Source organism: Sitophilus oryzae, unplaced genomic scaffold, assembly GCF_002938485.1.
Source record: "Sitophilus oryzae breed Bouriz unplaced genomic scaffold, Soryzae_2.0 scaffold_738_pilon_pilon, whole genome shotgun sequence".
NCBI classification, from domain to species: domain Eukaryota; kingdom Metazoa; phylum Arthropoda; class Insecta; order Coleoptera; family Curculionidae; genus Sitophilus; species Sitophilus oryzae.
Window position 1 is genome coordinate 1938270 of NW_022147349.1, and position 17748 is coordinate 1956017.

The 17748-nt window shown below is 32.4% G+C and overlaps 1 protein-coding gene across 1 annotated transcript in view; it reads right to left on the bottom strand.

Annotated features, from left to right (window-relative positions):
- Nucleotides 1-16997: 16997 nt before the first annotated feature.
- LOC115888419 (FAS-associated factor 1-like) overlaps nt 16998-17748 on the bottom strand; it is a 29256-nt gene continuing 28505 nt past the window's right edge. Inside the window, exons 11-12 of the mRNA XM_030908156.1 lie at nt 17296-17373; nt 16998-17230 (exon numbers count right to left, since the gene is read on the bottom strand). Coding sequence (XP_030764016.1) covers nt 17150-17230; nt 17296-17373 — 159 coding nt within the window. The 3' untranslated portion in view covers nt 16998-17149. The remainder of the gene's footprint in view (nt 17231-17295; nt 17374-17748) is intronic.

Genomic DNA, 17748 nt, shown 5'->3' on the forward strand with positions numbered 1-17748 from the left:
AACTGCTAGACTCCCTCCATAAAGGGTAGTATAATCTGGTATAATACCATACGATCGAAAAAACGGCGTCAGAGGTGGCTTGGAAATGAAGATTGCTGTTATTTTGTATATAAAATTATATGGGGAATGTCATGGATCGTATAATTTTCAAGCCAATTGAACGCCGTTTTTTTTTTCGATGGTACAGTATAAATTGAAACTCTTAACTCATACAAATAAACTTCTAAATTTTGACGTAAAATTCATTTACATAATATGTAGGTATATTTTAGAGCTGTTAATAAAAATATCCAATGAATAACGTCAAAATGTGGCTAAATAAAACTAAATCGCGAACGTTTTTACTATAAACTAAGGATGAAGTAAGTATTGTCAAATAACAGTCCTCATATAATGTCCTAAAAATATTCTATAATGCTTCCAACATCATCCTTGTATTATCCTAGAAATATCCCAAATAATCGTAAATAAAAGGCTTGCCTAGGGATGTCTTGAAGATGACTTTTTTTGTCCCATCTGGATATCCCATAAATATCCTCCTCTGGTTTTTGGATATCCCTAAGATATTTACTATATCCTTGGTGGATATCCTCAAGATATCTATAGGATTGTGTTGTGTTATATGGGTAGTAATTAAAACGCTAATTGGTAATACAAAAAAAATAATATTAACATTTAAAAAAAGGTACTTAAATTGAATTCTGGTTGTCTTGATTTGAGGGTAATTATATTGATTTAAGTCATTTTACTGACTTAACTTGCAGATCATCATGATATAAGTCAAAAATATAGACTTAAGTCATAAAAACGACTTAAATAACGTTAACGTTATATTGATTTAAGTCTTTACAAAAATTACTTGCGACTTGAAATAAAATTACTTATAAGTCAAAGGCAAATCATTTGAACTTTATGTTGAATTTGACTTAAGACTTAAATCATTTTGATTTTAAAAATGACTTAAGACTTTTTAAAACTGACTTATTGCAGTTCTGGTCCCTTATAGCACAGAATATCTATAGGTTCCTTTTGGAGATTAGTTTGGCATATGTGATCTAACTTTTTGCGTTTTTTGAACTTATAGCAAAATGTGGATAAAAATGATCTCTTTGCATATAGAATGATATAAACGGCCTTTGTATTCTTCTAAACTCATTTTAATATTTCACATGTAATAAAATTATATTTGGTAATTAGTAGGTGATTAGTGTAATAAATTTTACTATTCGTTTAGTATTTTAATCTTGGTTCGTTGTGCTCAACTAGATTCAAATAGAAAAATAAAATAAAACACAATGACTAAAGAATACAAGGTCCAATAGCACCCGTGACCAAATTGTTACCATTTGTCTGCAAACAGTGAATTTATAATTCTGTTTTATTATTTCACAAATATTTTTTTTTCGAACGGTTACAAAAGTTAATTTAGTACTTACTGTTCCGGTTATTATACTTATTTAGTTGTGAATAAGTTTTATTTATATTTCTGATAATTTTTTCGCCTACGCCTATGGTGGACGCTACTTCTTTAGGTGATATAAGGGTGATATCATGCCAACTAACTATAAAAAAACGTATTAAAACGTTCACAAAAGGTACAAAACTAGTAAGTAAGGAAGTTGCATATAGTTTGTATAACAAGCCAGGGAAGATTTCAAATAGATGACATCCAAAAATGACAGAAAACACAATTTGTCTGTGAATTAAAATGACACGCAATTTTCACTGTCATGGATCCTGGGGTTGGACAGATTTTATATTATAATTATCAAAATCATTGAATGAAGGTAAAGGAGACTATAGCGTACATTTGTCGCAAATGGCTCAGCGGCTGATGCCGGCTTATTATACCGTGCTGGCAACTCTTACTTTTAGGTCGATATTTACATGTGTGGAAGTAAATCGCATAGGGATCTTATTAAGTGGGAGTGAGAGAAATGCGACGGTGTGCTGTTGCGGCGTTGCCACATTTCTCCGGTACGCCTTTCCCTATCAAGTAAAGTAAAATCACGATCGCAAACCACTTATTTTTAAAAGACTTTCGAATAGATAACTAGATAAAATCATTGGATATGTTTCTGAACATCTAAAATGGAATTATAAGGATATCGTTAGGGTGTCTATAACGATGTTTTTTTTTTATAACGAGGAAACGTGTCAGTAATCGCGATAATTTAAAAACACTTTTTACACATAACACGCGATAACTCAACGCAAACTTTTTTTTATTTTGAAGTTTTCGGATCTTTTACAAGATATACATACGTATTAATATTGTTGCGGACCGGTGTGGACTCGACCTAACCTAACTATATGGCCCGCCCTCGGATGACCTTAACATCGCATTAAAGCCCAAGTAGCATTTTCACGACTTGCGACCACATGTTTACTAAACACAACGTTGGATTAGTTACAAAAAATAGTTAGCTCCCTACCTTGGGTATTAAAATAAATTTAAACGTTTTTATAACGTTGTGCCGACGTTGGACTAGTACTACAGCAAAGTAGAAGCTTCTGCGACGTCGAATAAACGTTGTCTTGTAACCTTTTTTGCTTAAGTGATCTTTAGGTGATTCGAACAACGTAGTTACAACGTTGGACAATATAGAGTTTTCCGACGTCAGGTTCAGGACCTATTCCAACGTTATGCAAACGTCGTCTGTTTTACTAATTCCAACGTTGTTTAGATTTCCTTATTCTTACGTTGGTAGGACGTCGAGTCACTACTTTTTTGCAACTGTATTGAACCATAACCTTAAATCTTAAATTTTCACTTCATTGTTCTGTTCAGTCAGACAGTTCAGTGCTGTTTTTGTTTTTATAAAAAAAAAACTTAATTAAAATGGGACATAAGAAAGGTACATATAAAACTAAATTTAAATATAAATTTAAATTTATTTTTAAATATACATCGACATATATTACCGATAGTTTATCCACTCCCTCGTTTATTTAGATTATAGAGGGCGGCACAAGCTAGACTCTAGGATGACTATTAGCACAGACTAACCTAAACAGATGCGACAAACAATGCAAATGTGAAAATTACATTTTGGCGAATGCGCCAGGCAAATTTTTCCGTTAGATTTGTCATATAGGCGAATTTTACAGCGGACCAGCAAAGTAACCTCCATTCGTTTACTAAGAAGCCACGCCTCCTTTGTGTAGAAAATAGAGAGGGAATTTTGTAGTTCGGAATCAAATAGAGATGATTTTAATTTCATTAGTTTTTTTTCAATTTTTGATACATTCACAATCTATACCTACTAATATATATAAAATTCTTAACCACTCAACGTAAGAAGCTCAATTTTGGCATACAGGTTGATTCTAGGGTGTAGAGGTTCGATAAGAAGACATTTTTCGAAATTCCAGTTCCAAGGGGGTGAAACCATCCCTCAAATATTACAATATTTTTTATTTAAAAAACGGTCAAGTTTCCGAAAAAACGCTTAAACACGTATATTTTATTTTGTTTTTTTTACATAATTTAAGATTTTTTAAAAATGTATACAGAGTGATTCGAAAAATCTGGTCATTGATTAATCACGATCCTGCTTAAAGCGCTTGACGTAAAAAGCTGATTTTTGGAAAACGGATTGACTTTAGGGTGTAGAGGTTCGATAAGAAGGATTTTCGAAACTCGAATTCTAAAGGGTGAAACCACCCCTCAAATATTAGAATATTTTTTATTTAAAAACCGATAAGTTTTTCGGAAAAACTCTTAAAAACGTATATTTTGTTTTGTTATTTTACATATTTTAAGATTTTTTAAAAATTTATACAGGGTGTTTCATAAGATATGACCACTGAGTAATCACGATTCTGCTTAAACTGCTTGACGTTTAAAGCTGATTTTTGGTACACGGATTTACTGTGGGGTGCAGAGATTCGATAAGGAGGGGTTTCTCGATTCCAAGAGGGTGAAAATGCCCCTCAAATATTACAATATTTGATATTTAAAAAACGGTTAGTCTTTCGAGAAAACGCTTGGACACGCATAATTTATTTTGTTTTTTACATATTTTGATTTTTTTTAAAAAATCATACAGGGTGTTCCAAAAAGTTGGGTAATTGATTAACTACGATTCTGCTTAAACTGCTTGACGTAAAAAAATTATTTTTGGCAAACAGATTTTTCGAAAGTCAAATTCCAACGAGATGAAACTACCTGTCAAATATTACCAAGTTATATAATAATATCGCCATATTGTTTTTTTCTGAGGCTCAGGACATAAATGTGAGAACATTTTATCCAGTTTGTATGTTAATGGAAATTCTTGCTTTGCTTTATCATCACCATTACAAATGATTAATTCGACGCAAACGAAGTCGCGGGTACACGCTAGTAATTAATAATAACTAAAAGATATTAATACATTTTAAAAAAGGTTTTTTACTATTAGGTATTTTTATGTATTTCTTATTTTATATTATATAATTTCTAACTATATAATTATTAGAAAGTGACTCCGCTGCCGGCGCCGGTTCCCTTAATGGTTGCCGGCTCCGGTTCCATTGACGGCTGAAAGAATGGCGGAAAGTAACGCCTAGCTATAGCCAATTTTGCAAGAGCAGCTGTGGCTCCGTTACTGAGACTGAGGCCATGACTTCGTGAACGAGAGGTCCGTGGTTCAAATCTCACGCCAAACTAGAATTCTTTTATTTTTTTACTGCTGTTTTTATTTTTAAAAAAAGCTGTAATATTTAATAGCAATCAAAATACGGATTGCGTTGGTTTCACTCTTTTTGGTGAGGTTAGATTGATTATTTGGTGGAGTTAGTTGCGTTGGTTAAGTTGGTTATTTGGTGTTGATTGCATTGGATAGGTTAGCTATTTGGTGGGGTTGGTTTGGTTTTTATTAATTTACATTTGTTTAGCGTTGGTTAGTCTCTGACGTTAACATTTTTATTTTCGGAGCCGGCATCTATGCTCCCGAATTGTGGAAGCCGGCGCCGGCAGCGGAGTTACTTCCTATACATATACTTCCGATTACAGGGTGGTCTGGGTCACAATTTCTTTCTTCTTAGTCTAAATACATTTGCAATATAAGAGATAAAAATTTGTTGACACACCCGACCTCCGTTTTCCGTTTATTATAGGCGCTCTGTGCTCTCAGCTCCATTGGAACGAACTATAATTATTATAATTATCCCCTAAATTTCATCTCCCAAAAAAGGGAAAAAGTCGGTACAAACATTCCGTAAAAATTGGTTGTGGGAGTTTAATATTTTGACAAAGGTAAATTCATCCCCTAAAGAGGTGAAATTAGTGGTGGAAATTTATATAAAAATTTGTAAAAATCTCGTCCGAAGAATATACAATAATTTTGTTATTAATAATTTCAAAAGGTTTCTTAAGTAACGCAATGACTATATGAGAGGCGACTATGAAAATTCATCCCCGAAGAGGGTAAAATTAGGGCTGAACAATTATAAAGCAAAACATAAAATAAAAACCTGTTCATTCAAAACATTACACAATAAAGGTTTCTCTAGGGATTCAATAAAAAATCCGTCCCTTAAAATAAGGGAAAAATGATTGTAAATATTCGTTAATATTTGGTATAGAAGTATGATATTTCGGTGTGGCATACTTACGAAGCGTTTTCTCGAAACTCATTTCCTAAAGGGGTAAAATTAAGGGCAAAATTTTATGAAAATTCGTTACTACTATGTGGTTTAGAAGTACATAATATTTATGAATTAAAATTTGGCCAAATATGCTTAAGTATAATTGGGAAGCAATAGTATAGAGTAGAAGAAACGATTTTTGAAAATTCCTCATCTCGGGGTTGATATAGGGGTGAAAGTTGGCATGAAAATTTATTACTACCTGGCATAGAAGTATAATATTTTTACAAATTTTATGTAGTTAATAAGTCGATTATTTGATCGAACTGTATGTCTATTTAAATTCGCTTTTTTCGTATTAGAAAATCTAGGTATTTTCGGAAAAAAACACCCACAGTTTTTGATATAATTTAGGCCTAGAAAATCTAAAAAATGTATCTTCTTCAGTTTTTAGTGAAATGTTTTCTCATCCATTGAAAGCACATTTTTTTAAAAGTATTTTAAATAAAATCACAACAAGAAACTTAAACTGAATAGCTGAATTAACTAAAACAATACTAAGAACACCGTGAACTAACTAAATGTAAACCAACAAAACCCAACAGAAAACTAAAATCGGAAACAGCTAATAATAATGATGTATATATATGTAATATCCATGTGAAACAACAGAAGAAACTGACTTAAAAATCCTCTGAAAACCTTCAATAGTATAGGAGTTGGCAAACATTGAGGTGAACGATATTTATCAAAATTTTCACCTACATGGTCTAATTATACATGGTATAGACAAATTAAAATCGACCGTCTCCCGTTTCAAAGTGGCAGCTTTAACTAGGGGGATGCAGTTAAAAAAGGGTGGTTTTAAGATTTGGTGAACAATATTGATCAAAACTCATATTCACTCACCTAAAGAAACAACTTAAGAATGTGCCGAAATCACGTGAGCAGACGATTTATTTGACAGCTTAACCCTGGCAGACGCCTGTCAAAGTGGCATATTTTACGGTAAAGTGAACGACAATTATTACACATTAATTTTGGTGGATGTATTCCCCTATTAGTAGGTTAACTGAAAACCATATGGCAGACGAAATATTTGACAGCGTTCCTGTGGCAGAGGCTGTCAAAGTGACAAGCTCACTCTTAGTAAACAATATTTATAATCGTTTAAATTGGTAAAATAACATAAAGTACAAGGGTATTTTTTAAATTAGAAGAAAGCAGACGACCTATGTGACAGCTTAACTTTGGCAGACGCTTGTCAAAGTGACATATTTTACGATAAAGTGAACGAAAAGTTTTACACATTAATTTTGGTGTGTGTATTCCCTTATTAGTACGTTAACTAAAAACCATATGGCAGACGAAATATTTGACAGCGTTTCTGTGGCAGACGCTGTCAAAGTGACAAGTTCACTTTTGTTGATAAAAAATTAAAACTACTCAAACTGGTGAACTAAATATTAAACAACTTTGGTAAATGACATTTAAACATTTTTATTGAAAAACTGGTTAGGTTTGGTGTAAAATAAAAGTAAAAGTAAAATAAATAATTATTCTTTAACTAACATAAAACAGGATTTTTAAACCTTAATAAAATCAGTCTCTCGTTTGTATTCATTAACAAAACCTAAGAATATTTCAACAAACCTAAAACTATTATTAAAAAAATATATAAAAAGAATATATTCTATAAATACGAATCTAGTTCCCCAAGTATTGTAAAAAAGCACATTTCTTAAAACTATAAAATACTTAGGATTTTAAAATATCACAAAATCAGTCTCCCATTTTTATTATTTTACAAATAAGTAACCTAAATAAAAGAGAGAACTTCAACAAATCAACAATCCAGCATCATTCTAAAAAAACATTCCTTAAAACTATAAAACAGGACTTTAAAATATTGCAAGTCAGCCTCCCATTTTTATTCTTTCGCAAATAACCTTTCGTAACCTAAATAAGAGGGAGGGAACTTTAACAAATCTTAACGTATTTATCTAAACAAAAAAATATATCCCCTATAAATGAATCTAGTTCAAACATCGTTTCCAAAAAAATATTTCTTAAAACCTTAAAGCAGGATATGTAGTTATATCGAAGACTAATAAGTTCCCAAAAACTTGTTGCAAAATTTCAAAATACAAAATATGTCGTTATTTATACCTTTAAGAAATCACCCATAGATAAATGAAACAAGTTTAGATTGGAAAGTGCCCATAAGGACAATGTAAACACTGTTTGGCGCTATTCTTGCAACGGTCGCGACCCAAAACTTTTGAAAATTTCGGAGCGGTTCGGCTTTTTCCGGAATTATATCGCCCAAATATTGCTTATTCAAATTTATTATTATTTTCGTTTAATTTTATAAATAAAAGACAGTGTATTGCATACAAGAAACTTTATTTTATATAAGGACGCATGTATGAAATACCTATGAAACATTGGAAACCGACGTTATGCCACGATCCAGGATGGTTTTTGCAGTTCACAGTTCACAGCACAGCTTTTAAGTTTTTAATGCCACTTTTCACAATTATCACCGGTTGGAGTAAATAAAACTTGAATTAAACTCACAAGATAGTAATTATTACTTTGAAAATGGACGCTATAAACACTTTTCGGAATTTCTTTAATGAGAGCGGTTTAGATTTTGAAAGATTATTATGAATTTTGAAAATTCTGACTTTGACAAGAGAAAATTATTTCTGTTTTTGTTTGCCGTTGTTCTTAGCGACCGCTATAGCAGCGCCAGATCGCGTATAACGGTCGCGACCCAAAATAATTTCGCGACCTAAAATTTTTAAGGGCTTTCCAATCTAAACTTGTTGCATTTATCTATGAAATCACCCTCCTCGTCACTTGATTCAATCAAAATTGCGTCGGCGTCCCCGTCGTCGTCACTTTCGTTAGTTAAATCAGATTTATGTAAAATATCACCAAGTTGAACGGGCGTTTGATGCCCTTCAAACCACAATATATCGCATTTATTTTCCTTCAATATCCAACCATTATTTAGTCGATCGTAAAATTTTGTAGTAGCTTTGGTTGCATTCGTCCAAATTGCAGCAATTTGGTTGGTCCTTCGAATTTTTTGCAATAAAACTGATTTGCAGGGGGGAAAGTTTTGAGCATTAAAATGTTACTTTAATAAAACTAGATTTTTTTCTGATATGCATCCATAAGTTTTAATAAAATATTCCATTCTGGCCTTATCTATATCCTTTAAATTTGGTTTTCAGTATAATTTGCAAACATAGCCAGAGTATCTAGTGTTTCTTGAGGGATGTCTTTAAATGGCTTTAACTCCAATGACGCAAAAGCAGCTTGAGTTTGATTGCTATATATTTTTTAATATTGCAAAAGGTTTCTTTTTTCCTTTGTCATAAAATGAGGCTTCGTAATCACAACCACTAAATGCATGGAATGCTGGTAGTGCTTGGCTAAGAGTTGATCCTAAAGAGCCCTGTATCTTTGTAAGATTCATATATCTTAACGAATTATTCGAAATTTGACCAGTTTCCATCCAAACAAGCTTATTTTCTTTTTTAAATTGGTCAACATGCGCTAATGCAATAACTGCAATATCTGTATATATCTGAAGTTCGTATAACTATATTTTTGCAAACAGTTTTTGTTATATGAAACAACATTTTAGTATTGGCCTCTTCATGCTCACAATAGTATTCTTGTGCTATTTCCTTAATAACATGTTCGTTTTTCTGATAAAATTTATAGCAATGATGATTATCAATTGTTACATATATAAGGATAATATGTAACTATATTATATAGATTTATCATTAATTATAGGGTAATAACAGTTATTTTTTCCCACTCTTCAACAAGATATGTCACAAGCGCTCCTTTGAAGTTATCCTGCCTAAAAGATGCTAAGAAATTAGAAGGCCGTTTTTGGTTAGGTCCATTGATAACAAAGTTTTCTTCTCGAAAAACTGAGGTAGCTCTTCGGTCCCGTTCCGAGAAGGTGTTACGATTTTATCAAAAACCTCGTCAAAAACTAAATGCAGCTCATTTCCTTGTAAAGCACACAATTTAGCTAAAATAAATCTAGCTAGAGCCTGAAATGTTGTACCTGAAATGTTGTAAGAGGTTCCTTGAGGAGATGTAAAAAAAAGAATCCGTCAACAATAATTGAACCAATCAAAGGCGGATCTTCGGGATTCGTATCAAAGCTTTCTATAATGTGTAATAGATTTGCTTTATTTGTCTGGCGTCAAACGGTAACTAAGAACCAGCTCAAGATCGATTTTATTATCAATTGAAAACAATAACATCCTGCTAAATAAGTCTCTTTCCAGTTTTAATTCACAAATGGAATTTTTTTACGAAGCGTATATTTTACCCCTTCGTTTGCGAAGGTTTTGATTTGAATTTTTTTGATCGGCTTCTCAAATCTCGTGATGTCGATGGCACATTCTTCTATAAATTTACAGCGAGAATTATTTCCATTTTCTAAAATATTTTACAAAAACTCTTCAGTCTTTATGTCAGCAGCTTTTCCGGTTGCAATGTTAAAGATATGGTCGCTATCAAATTTTTAAAACAACCATTCATAAATTCTCTCTTAAAGTTGGGATATTTATTTTCGAATTTCAGAAGATTGTCGTGAAACTTTATTGTCCACCTAGAATAATAAGGCTGATTAAATACAAAGAAAATAGATGATATTTTAAATAAAATCGATCTATATGGCTCAAAATCAGAAGTCCTAATGCTCCTGGAAAAGTCAAAAAAATTCTGTTTGAGATGCATATAGGTATACCAAAATTGCGCTGCTTTTCCATATTTACCATTTAATGTTTCTCCACAGTATTTATTGTATTGTTCTAAAAGATATTCCAGTTGTGGTGAGAAATCTTCACGGTTATTTATTGTTTTCTGAATGTCGTCAAGTTGATCAATAATTTCATCAGATATAATATTGTCTCTAAATCATGGTTGGATACTGAATGAAAATAAATTCGATAATTGTGGTTTGAAGGGCATCAAACGCCCGTTCAACTTGGTGATATTTTACATAAATCTGATTTAACTAACGAAAGTGACGACGACGGGGACGCCGACGCAATTTTGATTGAATCAAGTGACGAGGAGGGTGATTTCTTAAAGGTATAAATAACGACATATTTTGTATTTTGAAATTTTGCAACAAGTTTTTGGGAACTTATTAGTCTTTGATATAACTACATATCCTGCTTTAAGGTTTTAAGAAATATTTTTTTGGAAACGATATTTCAACTAGATTCATTTGTAGGGGATATATTTTTTTGTTTAGATAAATACGTTAAGATTTGTTATAGTTCCCTCCCTCTTATTTAGGTTACGAAAGGTTATTTGTGAAAGAATAAAAATGGGAGGCTTACTTGCAATATTTTAAAATCCTGTTTTATAGTTTTAAGAAATGTTTTTTTAGAATGATGCTGGATTGTTGATTTGTTGAAGTTCTCTCTTTTATTTAGGTTACTTATTTGTAAAATAATAAAAATGGGAGACTGATTTTGTGATGTTTTAAAATCCTAAGTATTTTATAGTTTTAAGAAATGTGCTTTTTTACAATACTTGGGGAACTAGATTCGCATTTATAGAATATATTCTTTGTTATATATTTTTTTAATAATAATTTTAGGTTTGTTGAAGTATTCTTAGGTTTTTTTAATGAATACAAACGAGAGACTGATTTTATTAAGGTTTAAAAATCCTGTTTTATGTTAGTTAAAGAATAATTATTTATTTTACTTTTACTTTTATTTTACACCAAACCTAACCAATTTTTCAATAAAAATGTTTAAATGTCATTTACCAAAGTTGTTTAATATTTAGTTCACCAATTTGAGTAGTTTTAATTTTTTATCAACAAAAGTGAACTTGTCACTTTGACAGCGTCTGCCACAGAAACGCTGTCAAATATTTCGTCTGCCATATGGTTTTTAGTTAACGTACTAATAAGGGAATACACCTTTGGAATACACACACCAAAATTAATTTGTAATACTTTTGGTTCACTTTAGCGTAAAATATGTCACTTTGACAAGCGTCTGCCAAAGTTAAGCTGTCACATAGGTCGTCTGCTTTCTTAAATTAAAAAAATACCCTTGTACTTTATGCTATTTTACCAATTTAAACGATTATAAATATTGTTTACTAAGAGTGAGCTTGTCACTTTGACAGCGTCTGCCACAGAAACGCTGTCAAATATTTCGTCTGCCATATGGTTTTCAGTTAACCTACTAATAGGGGAATACATCCACCAAAATTAATGTGTAATAATTGTCGTTCACTTTACCGTAAAATATGCCACTTTGACAGGCGTCTGCCAGGGTTAAGCTGTCAAATAAATCGTCTGCTCACGTGATTTCGGCACATTCTAAAGTTGTTTCTTTAAGTGAGTGAATATGAGTTTTGATCAATATTGTTCACCAAATCTTAAAACCACCCTTTTTTAACTGCATCCCCCTAGTTAAAGCTGCCACTTTGAAACGGCAGACGGTCGATTTTAATTTCTCTATACCATGTATAATTAGACCATGTAGGTGAAAATTTTGATAAATATCGTTCACCTCAATGTTTGCCAGCTCCTATACTACAATATTCCCATCTTAGATTCCCATATCCTTTTTCTAGGACACTGTTGCCAATTCTACTTACCAATTTGTATAAACTATATCGGTATATGCAAACAATATGCCGTGTCTGTATCATAAAAGTACCTATTTGCTATATAAAAGATCAGCTGCTAAATTTTAAATCAATTTAAAATATCAAATAAAATGATAGTAGTGCATAAAACTATTAACAAGCAGGATATAAAAATAATTAAAGATAATTTAAGCTGGCTAATAGTAGATAGACTTTAGATTAATATTTGAAATTAACAGCTGGAAGTATAGCTAAATACAAACGGCAAGCTGACAACAAAGATCCTATTCTTTAAGAATTGTATATTTCTGATATTTTATATCATTTTTAATTTTAAAGAAATCGTAATTTTCTTTATACATATGTATTGATCTTAACCCATTGTTAAAATTTGTAAATTTCTCATACTTTACAAATAAATATTAGCTGATATTTCCTAACATTATGTAATAGTTATTTATTATTATCCAGGAGAAAGCGCTAATACAATTACATATAACATTTAATTCTCACATAAAAAAAGTTCAAGCTGGCAATCTCGCTTTGACTTTATAATCGTGCGGCGGCTACGACGGCCAGACGAGACGGCGCGGTGTATCAAAGGCAAGGTTAAAGGCGAGAAAGAACGAAAGAAATGGAAGCTTAGGGAAGGGGCGAGTGCGGGAACGATTTGAAGTCACCACGGCTCTTTGTTTGGCCGAATATTTTGCCTTCATCGACGGTATCGCCGCCCTGTCGTCGCACTTCCGAACATAGGTCTTTTTGAACACAAAATTTCCCATAAGGTGTCGCATCTGTTTAAGTTAGTTTGTGCTATTAGGCAATCTTGCGAGTAGTATACTACCTGTTAAGGCCGAACTGCGACTTTATTAGTCCAGTATGCGACTACTCGAACTACTCCATCTTAATCTCCAAAACAACAAAGTGAAAGCCGCCATGTTGTTAAATAAGAAAATGTTTCGTTCCTAAAATAGCAATTCCTGCTTTTTGAATACATTAACTTGAAATATTTGACCCTAAAAAACACGCGGAAACAATTTTTTCGACTGCGAATAAATTATTCTCATTTTACTAAAAAAAACTTCAAATTTTTTTTTAAAACTTCTTTAATTTTAAGGCCCATTAGTATTTTTCAAAGTAGAAACAATACATTTATCAATAAAGTTGTTTGCGTTTAACTTTTTTGCCTTGGGTAACGAGTTACAGAGTCGGTTAAAGTGTTTCAATAATTATGATCTTCAAACATCCTCCACATTTAAATACTTTTGTTTTGTTTTCCTTCACTGCCATCTGACATATGTCTCTAACTAAATCATAAAAATAGTATTTTTACTATAATTATCCCGGATAAAACGCGATTTAGACGCCATATTAGTTTTGTATTTCTGTGAATTAGGATTTTAAACAACGTTGCAGTTTGTACTAAATTAGGCTTCTAGCCAACGTCGGTATCCAACGTCGTTTCGACCCAAAAATTATTCTCCAAACTAGTGCAGACTAGGGTTGGCACGAGGTTGTGCCGACGTTGCGTCCCGACGTTTGGTCGCGTGACACAACGTTGTCCCGACGTCCAAATGATGCTTGGGAGAATAGACACCGTAATGATTCATTCGAAGATTCGAGAAGCATCGAGTTCTACTGGAATGGAGTAGTACAGTAGTACATACGAGAACAATTGAAACCTTCTCTATGCACCTAACGATCTATGGACTATTCTAGTAAACATTAACTGTAGGTATAAAAGCCGGCGGCTGTGGCCTAGAGAGGGCAGTTATAAATAGACAAGTACAGTTGACGCGCTAAAACTCAAAATAAATTCTTAGTTATAAATCGTTTGTAAATAGTTCTAAGTCTTTTATCGTTATTGTTTTTATTAATTAGTGTTAAATAAATAGTGTTTAAATAAATTGTGACTTTCTATCCACACGGAACCGACGAAAAACGTAACAATATGTAAGTAGATGTTTAAATAAGAAAAATTCGATATGCTTGTTTTTCCAATTCAAAAATTAAAAAAAAACATCCATTTTCTTTTAGTGTATAGCAATTAACTTTCTTATTTATAAAGATTTTCACATACTGTCTGCCAAGAAAATATAGCAGAAATATTAAGAAAGTTTTAAGAAAGCAGAAATATTAAGAAAAAAAAACTACAATCAATTATTTCTAATGGAGTTCGAGATATCGATTTTTGAATTCAAAGTTCTAATAGCGCGACCACTGCCGAACACTTATTTTTACCAAAAATGCAAGTGTTTCTAACTTGAACTTAAAAATTTACAAGCTATAGAGAAAATTACAACGACGCGACCCGTTAATAAATAAACAAATAAAGTATCACGGGACGTAATTAAACGTGAAGCTGAACGCACGACGTACACCCTTCCCTATAATTTTAAATACTGATTGGGTCGATAAGAGGTCGACCGGTTGCCACATTGCTAACAGACGTGGACCGCGACGAATCTGCGGTCCACGTCTGCAGGGGCGGTTCGTAGCACTGGAAGATGGTGAGGCACATTAGAAGAGAATTTTTATTAGTATTGTTACGTTTTTTTTCGTCGGTTCCGTGTGGATAGAAAGTCACAATTTATTTAAACACAATTTATTTAACACTAATTAACAAAAACAATAATAATTAAAAGACTTAAAGAACTATTTATAACTTATTTACAATTTATCTAATTATTTATCTAACAGAAATTTATTTTGAATTAGCGCGGCGATTGTAACTGTACGCGTCGATCGGTTATTTATCTCTATCTCCTTCAGGTTTCGGGCATCGGCTTATATACGAGAGAAACAGACAGTCCAGACATATCTCGAAAATTCTTAGCGGCGTTCTTCGAACGTCGGTGGGCGTATGAGTCATAGCCGAGTGGCCAAGCCTAAGGCCGAGTTCACACGGTACGGGTCCGCAACAGTATGTATATAGGGTGGCCATTAATACGAGGAAGTTCTATATAAAAAAAAGTACATATCCTAAAAAAATATTTTCTTTAAAATTGCAATCGCATTACCATTTTTCTGTACAGAATTGGGTTCAGCATAAAATTCAGCATACATCACACTATTGATTTATTTGAAGCACTATATACCTATGCGGGATTTCCATGATAATTCATATTTGAAAAATTTCACCTTTTAAAAAGTGGTAAAAACCTGGAGTGAATTTAACTTATTGATATGTTATTGCTTAAGTACGTATAATATAGCTACATACCTCGCTATCGGATAAAAGAAGAAATCCGAGAAAAATTCACATTCACAGGGATTTTTTTACGGCGCGGCCAACATTGCAATATTATAATACTATATCTCAGTTTTTTTTAAATGCAATACACACTGTATATTATTTTTAGTATTTTAGATACCTACAGACCTTTAAAAGCGCACATTTTTGTATTTAAAATATTTCTAAATTTTTAGCAGTTGCGGAAATAGCCTTATGTAATATAATTCGCAGTATTATACCGTATGATCGAAAAAAAAACGGCGTCCAATTGGCTGGGAAATGAAGATCGATGATATTTCCCATATAAATTTACATATAAAATGACAGCGATCTTCATTTCATAGCCAACGCTGACGCCGTTTTTTCTCGATCATACGGTACCTATTACATAGGCCTATTGCAACAGTAAATTTGTATCAAAGCGACCTCAGGATATTTTCTCTTATATTTTACTCTGTATGGTAAAATTTTGTTTTTCTACCTATCCTATAAAAATAAAACAAAACGAAATCTGTAACAGGTCGCTTTACTTTTTGACTATACACAATTTATCTAGAAATGATTCGAAAAACTTTACCTGGGGAAGTCCTCTGATGATGCATGGTCCCTCTAAATCATCATATCAATCAACAATAAGTCACTGCCCACTTTTTAGGTATTTATTTTATATGTACAATAATCAGTAAAAAGAGTAATTAAACATGCAATTCACATTAAAAAACGTAGACAAAACAGTGTAATAACCTGCAGAATTAATTAAAACTCTGATTCAAACTAAGCCAAATTCCCAAATAATGCAATTTTGCATTTTCAGCCTGTCGCCTAAAATCTCTCGGGCTGATCGGGAAGTGATACATATTTTTAAAGAACGGCTTTTAAGGTTCAAATTTACATTTGAGGCCCGCCTCAATACGGTCTTTTTACGCGCTACTACACCATACATTTTATCTCTCTTCAACTAAAGGTTTTGCCTATGCTTTTTCTTTTCATTCTACAGAGTTAAGATTCCAGTGAACGCTGTCGCTCCGTCAGTGCGATATACCACAATACGAGAGGCAAACCTCTGCACATATACCTCTTAAAGAACAAATGAGATGGATATACATCGTCGAGTTTGTCGCATATGGGATAGGAAGCGCGTTTAAAGGAATACCATCGACGTAATTTATTGTAGAATGACGGTTAAAAAATACAATTATTATTAATGCAAATAGGAAAAAAATATATAAAATTGTGATTAAAGATGTATCGATTAATAAGTGTAATTTTTCAAATGTATTGGTGAGGCACTGCCTCATCTGCCTCATAGGACAAGCCGCCCCTGCACGTCTGTTAGCAATGTGCATAGTTTCTCTATTTATTTCACACGTTTGGCAACGTGTTTACTGTTTTCTCTTTGTTCAGTACATTATAAACGCATTATACTCTTCTTACGGAAATCTCGACCTAAAACTAACCTTTGCCTTTAGTATAAAATCCTTCTTCCTTTTTAAAACATATTCTTTTCAGAAATAAAACACATCTATACATCAAATTCTGTAAGTATACTTAAATTACTGTAACTAAATGGAGTAATACTACATTAAATTAAAAATATATTAACTAACTATACATTTGTAATCAAATTGTTTAAATGCTGTTATAAAAAATCCAACCTCGCGCTCTGGCGACACTAAATTAACGTTCTTCTAATATCACAGTTTCTTGAGGACACAGCTTTAACTCTTTGAGTGTTTCGTTCTCGTCTAGGACAGTCAACTAAAAATTTGAATGCAACAAATGAGAAAATTACGATTCGGTACTAAAATGCAAAATAAACTTACATCTCTTCGAGGCCAGCTTGAGATAACTTTGAATTCTTCTTTTGGATATCCTTGTACAACTAAAAAGTCTAGCAAAACCTGTAATAAAAGTTGGACAAGTTTATTATAATTGCAGTAAATACAAGGTGTTTCACGCCCATGGCATGTTAGACGTTTATGGAGAACTGGTGACAGGATTTTTTTGAAAATCTGTATTTTTTCATAAAGGCATCTGCTCCAACTGTCTAAATTATTTTCAGCATTACAGTGTTGCCGCTTCATACTAAAAGTGGTAGCAGTTTTGTTATATGAAATGGAACACCCGGTATATTATTATGTATTTCGAAACTACTTCTATATCTCATCTTATCATACTTCTACATCCATCTGTCTAAATTATTTTCACCATTACAATGTTGCCGTTTCATACTAAAAGTGGTAGCATCTTTGTTATTTTAAATGGAACACCCGGTA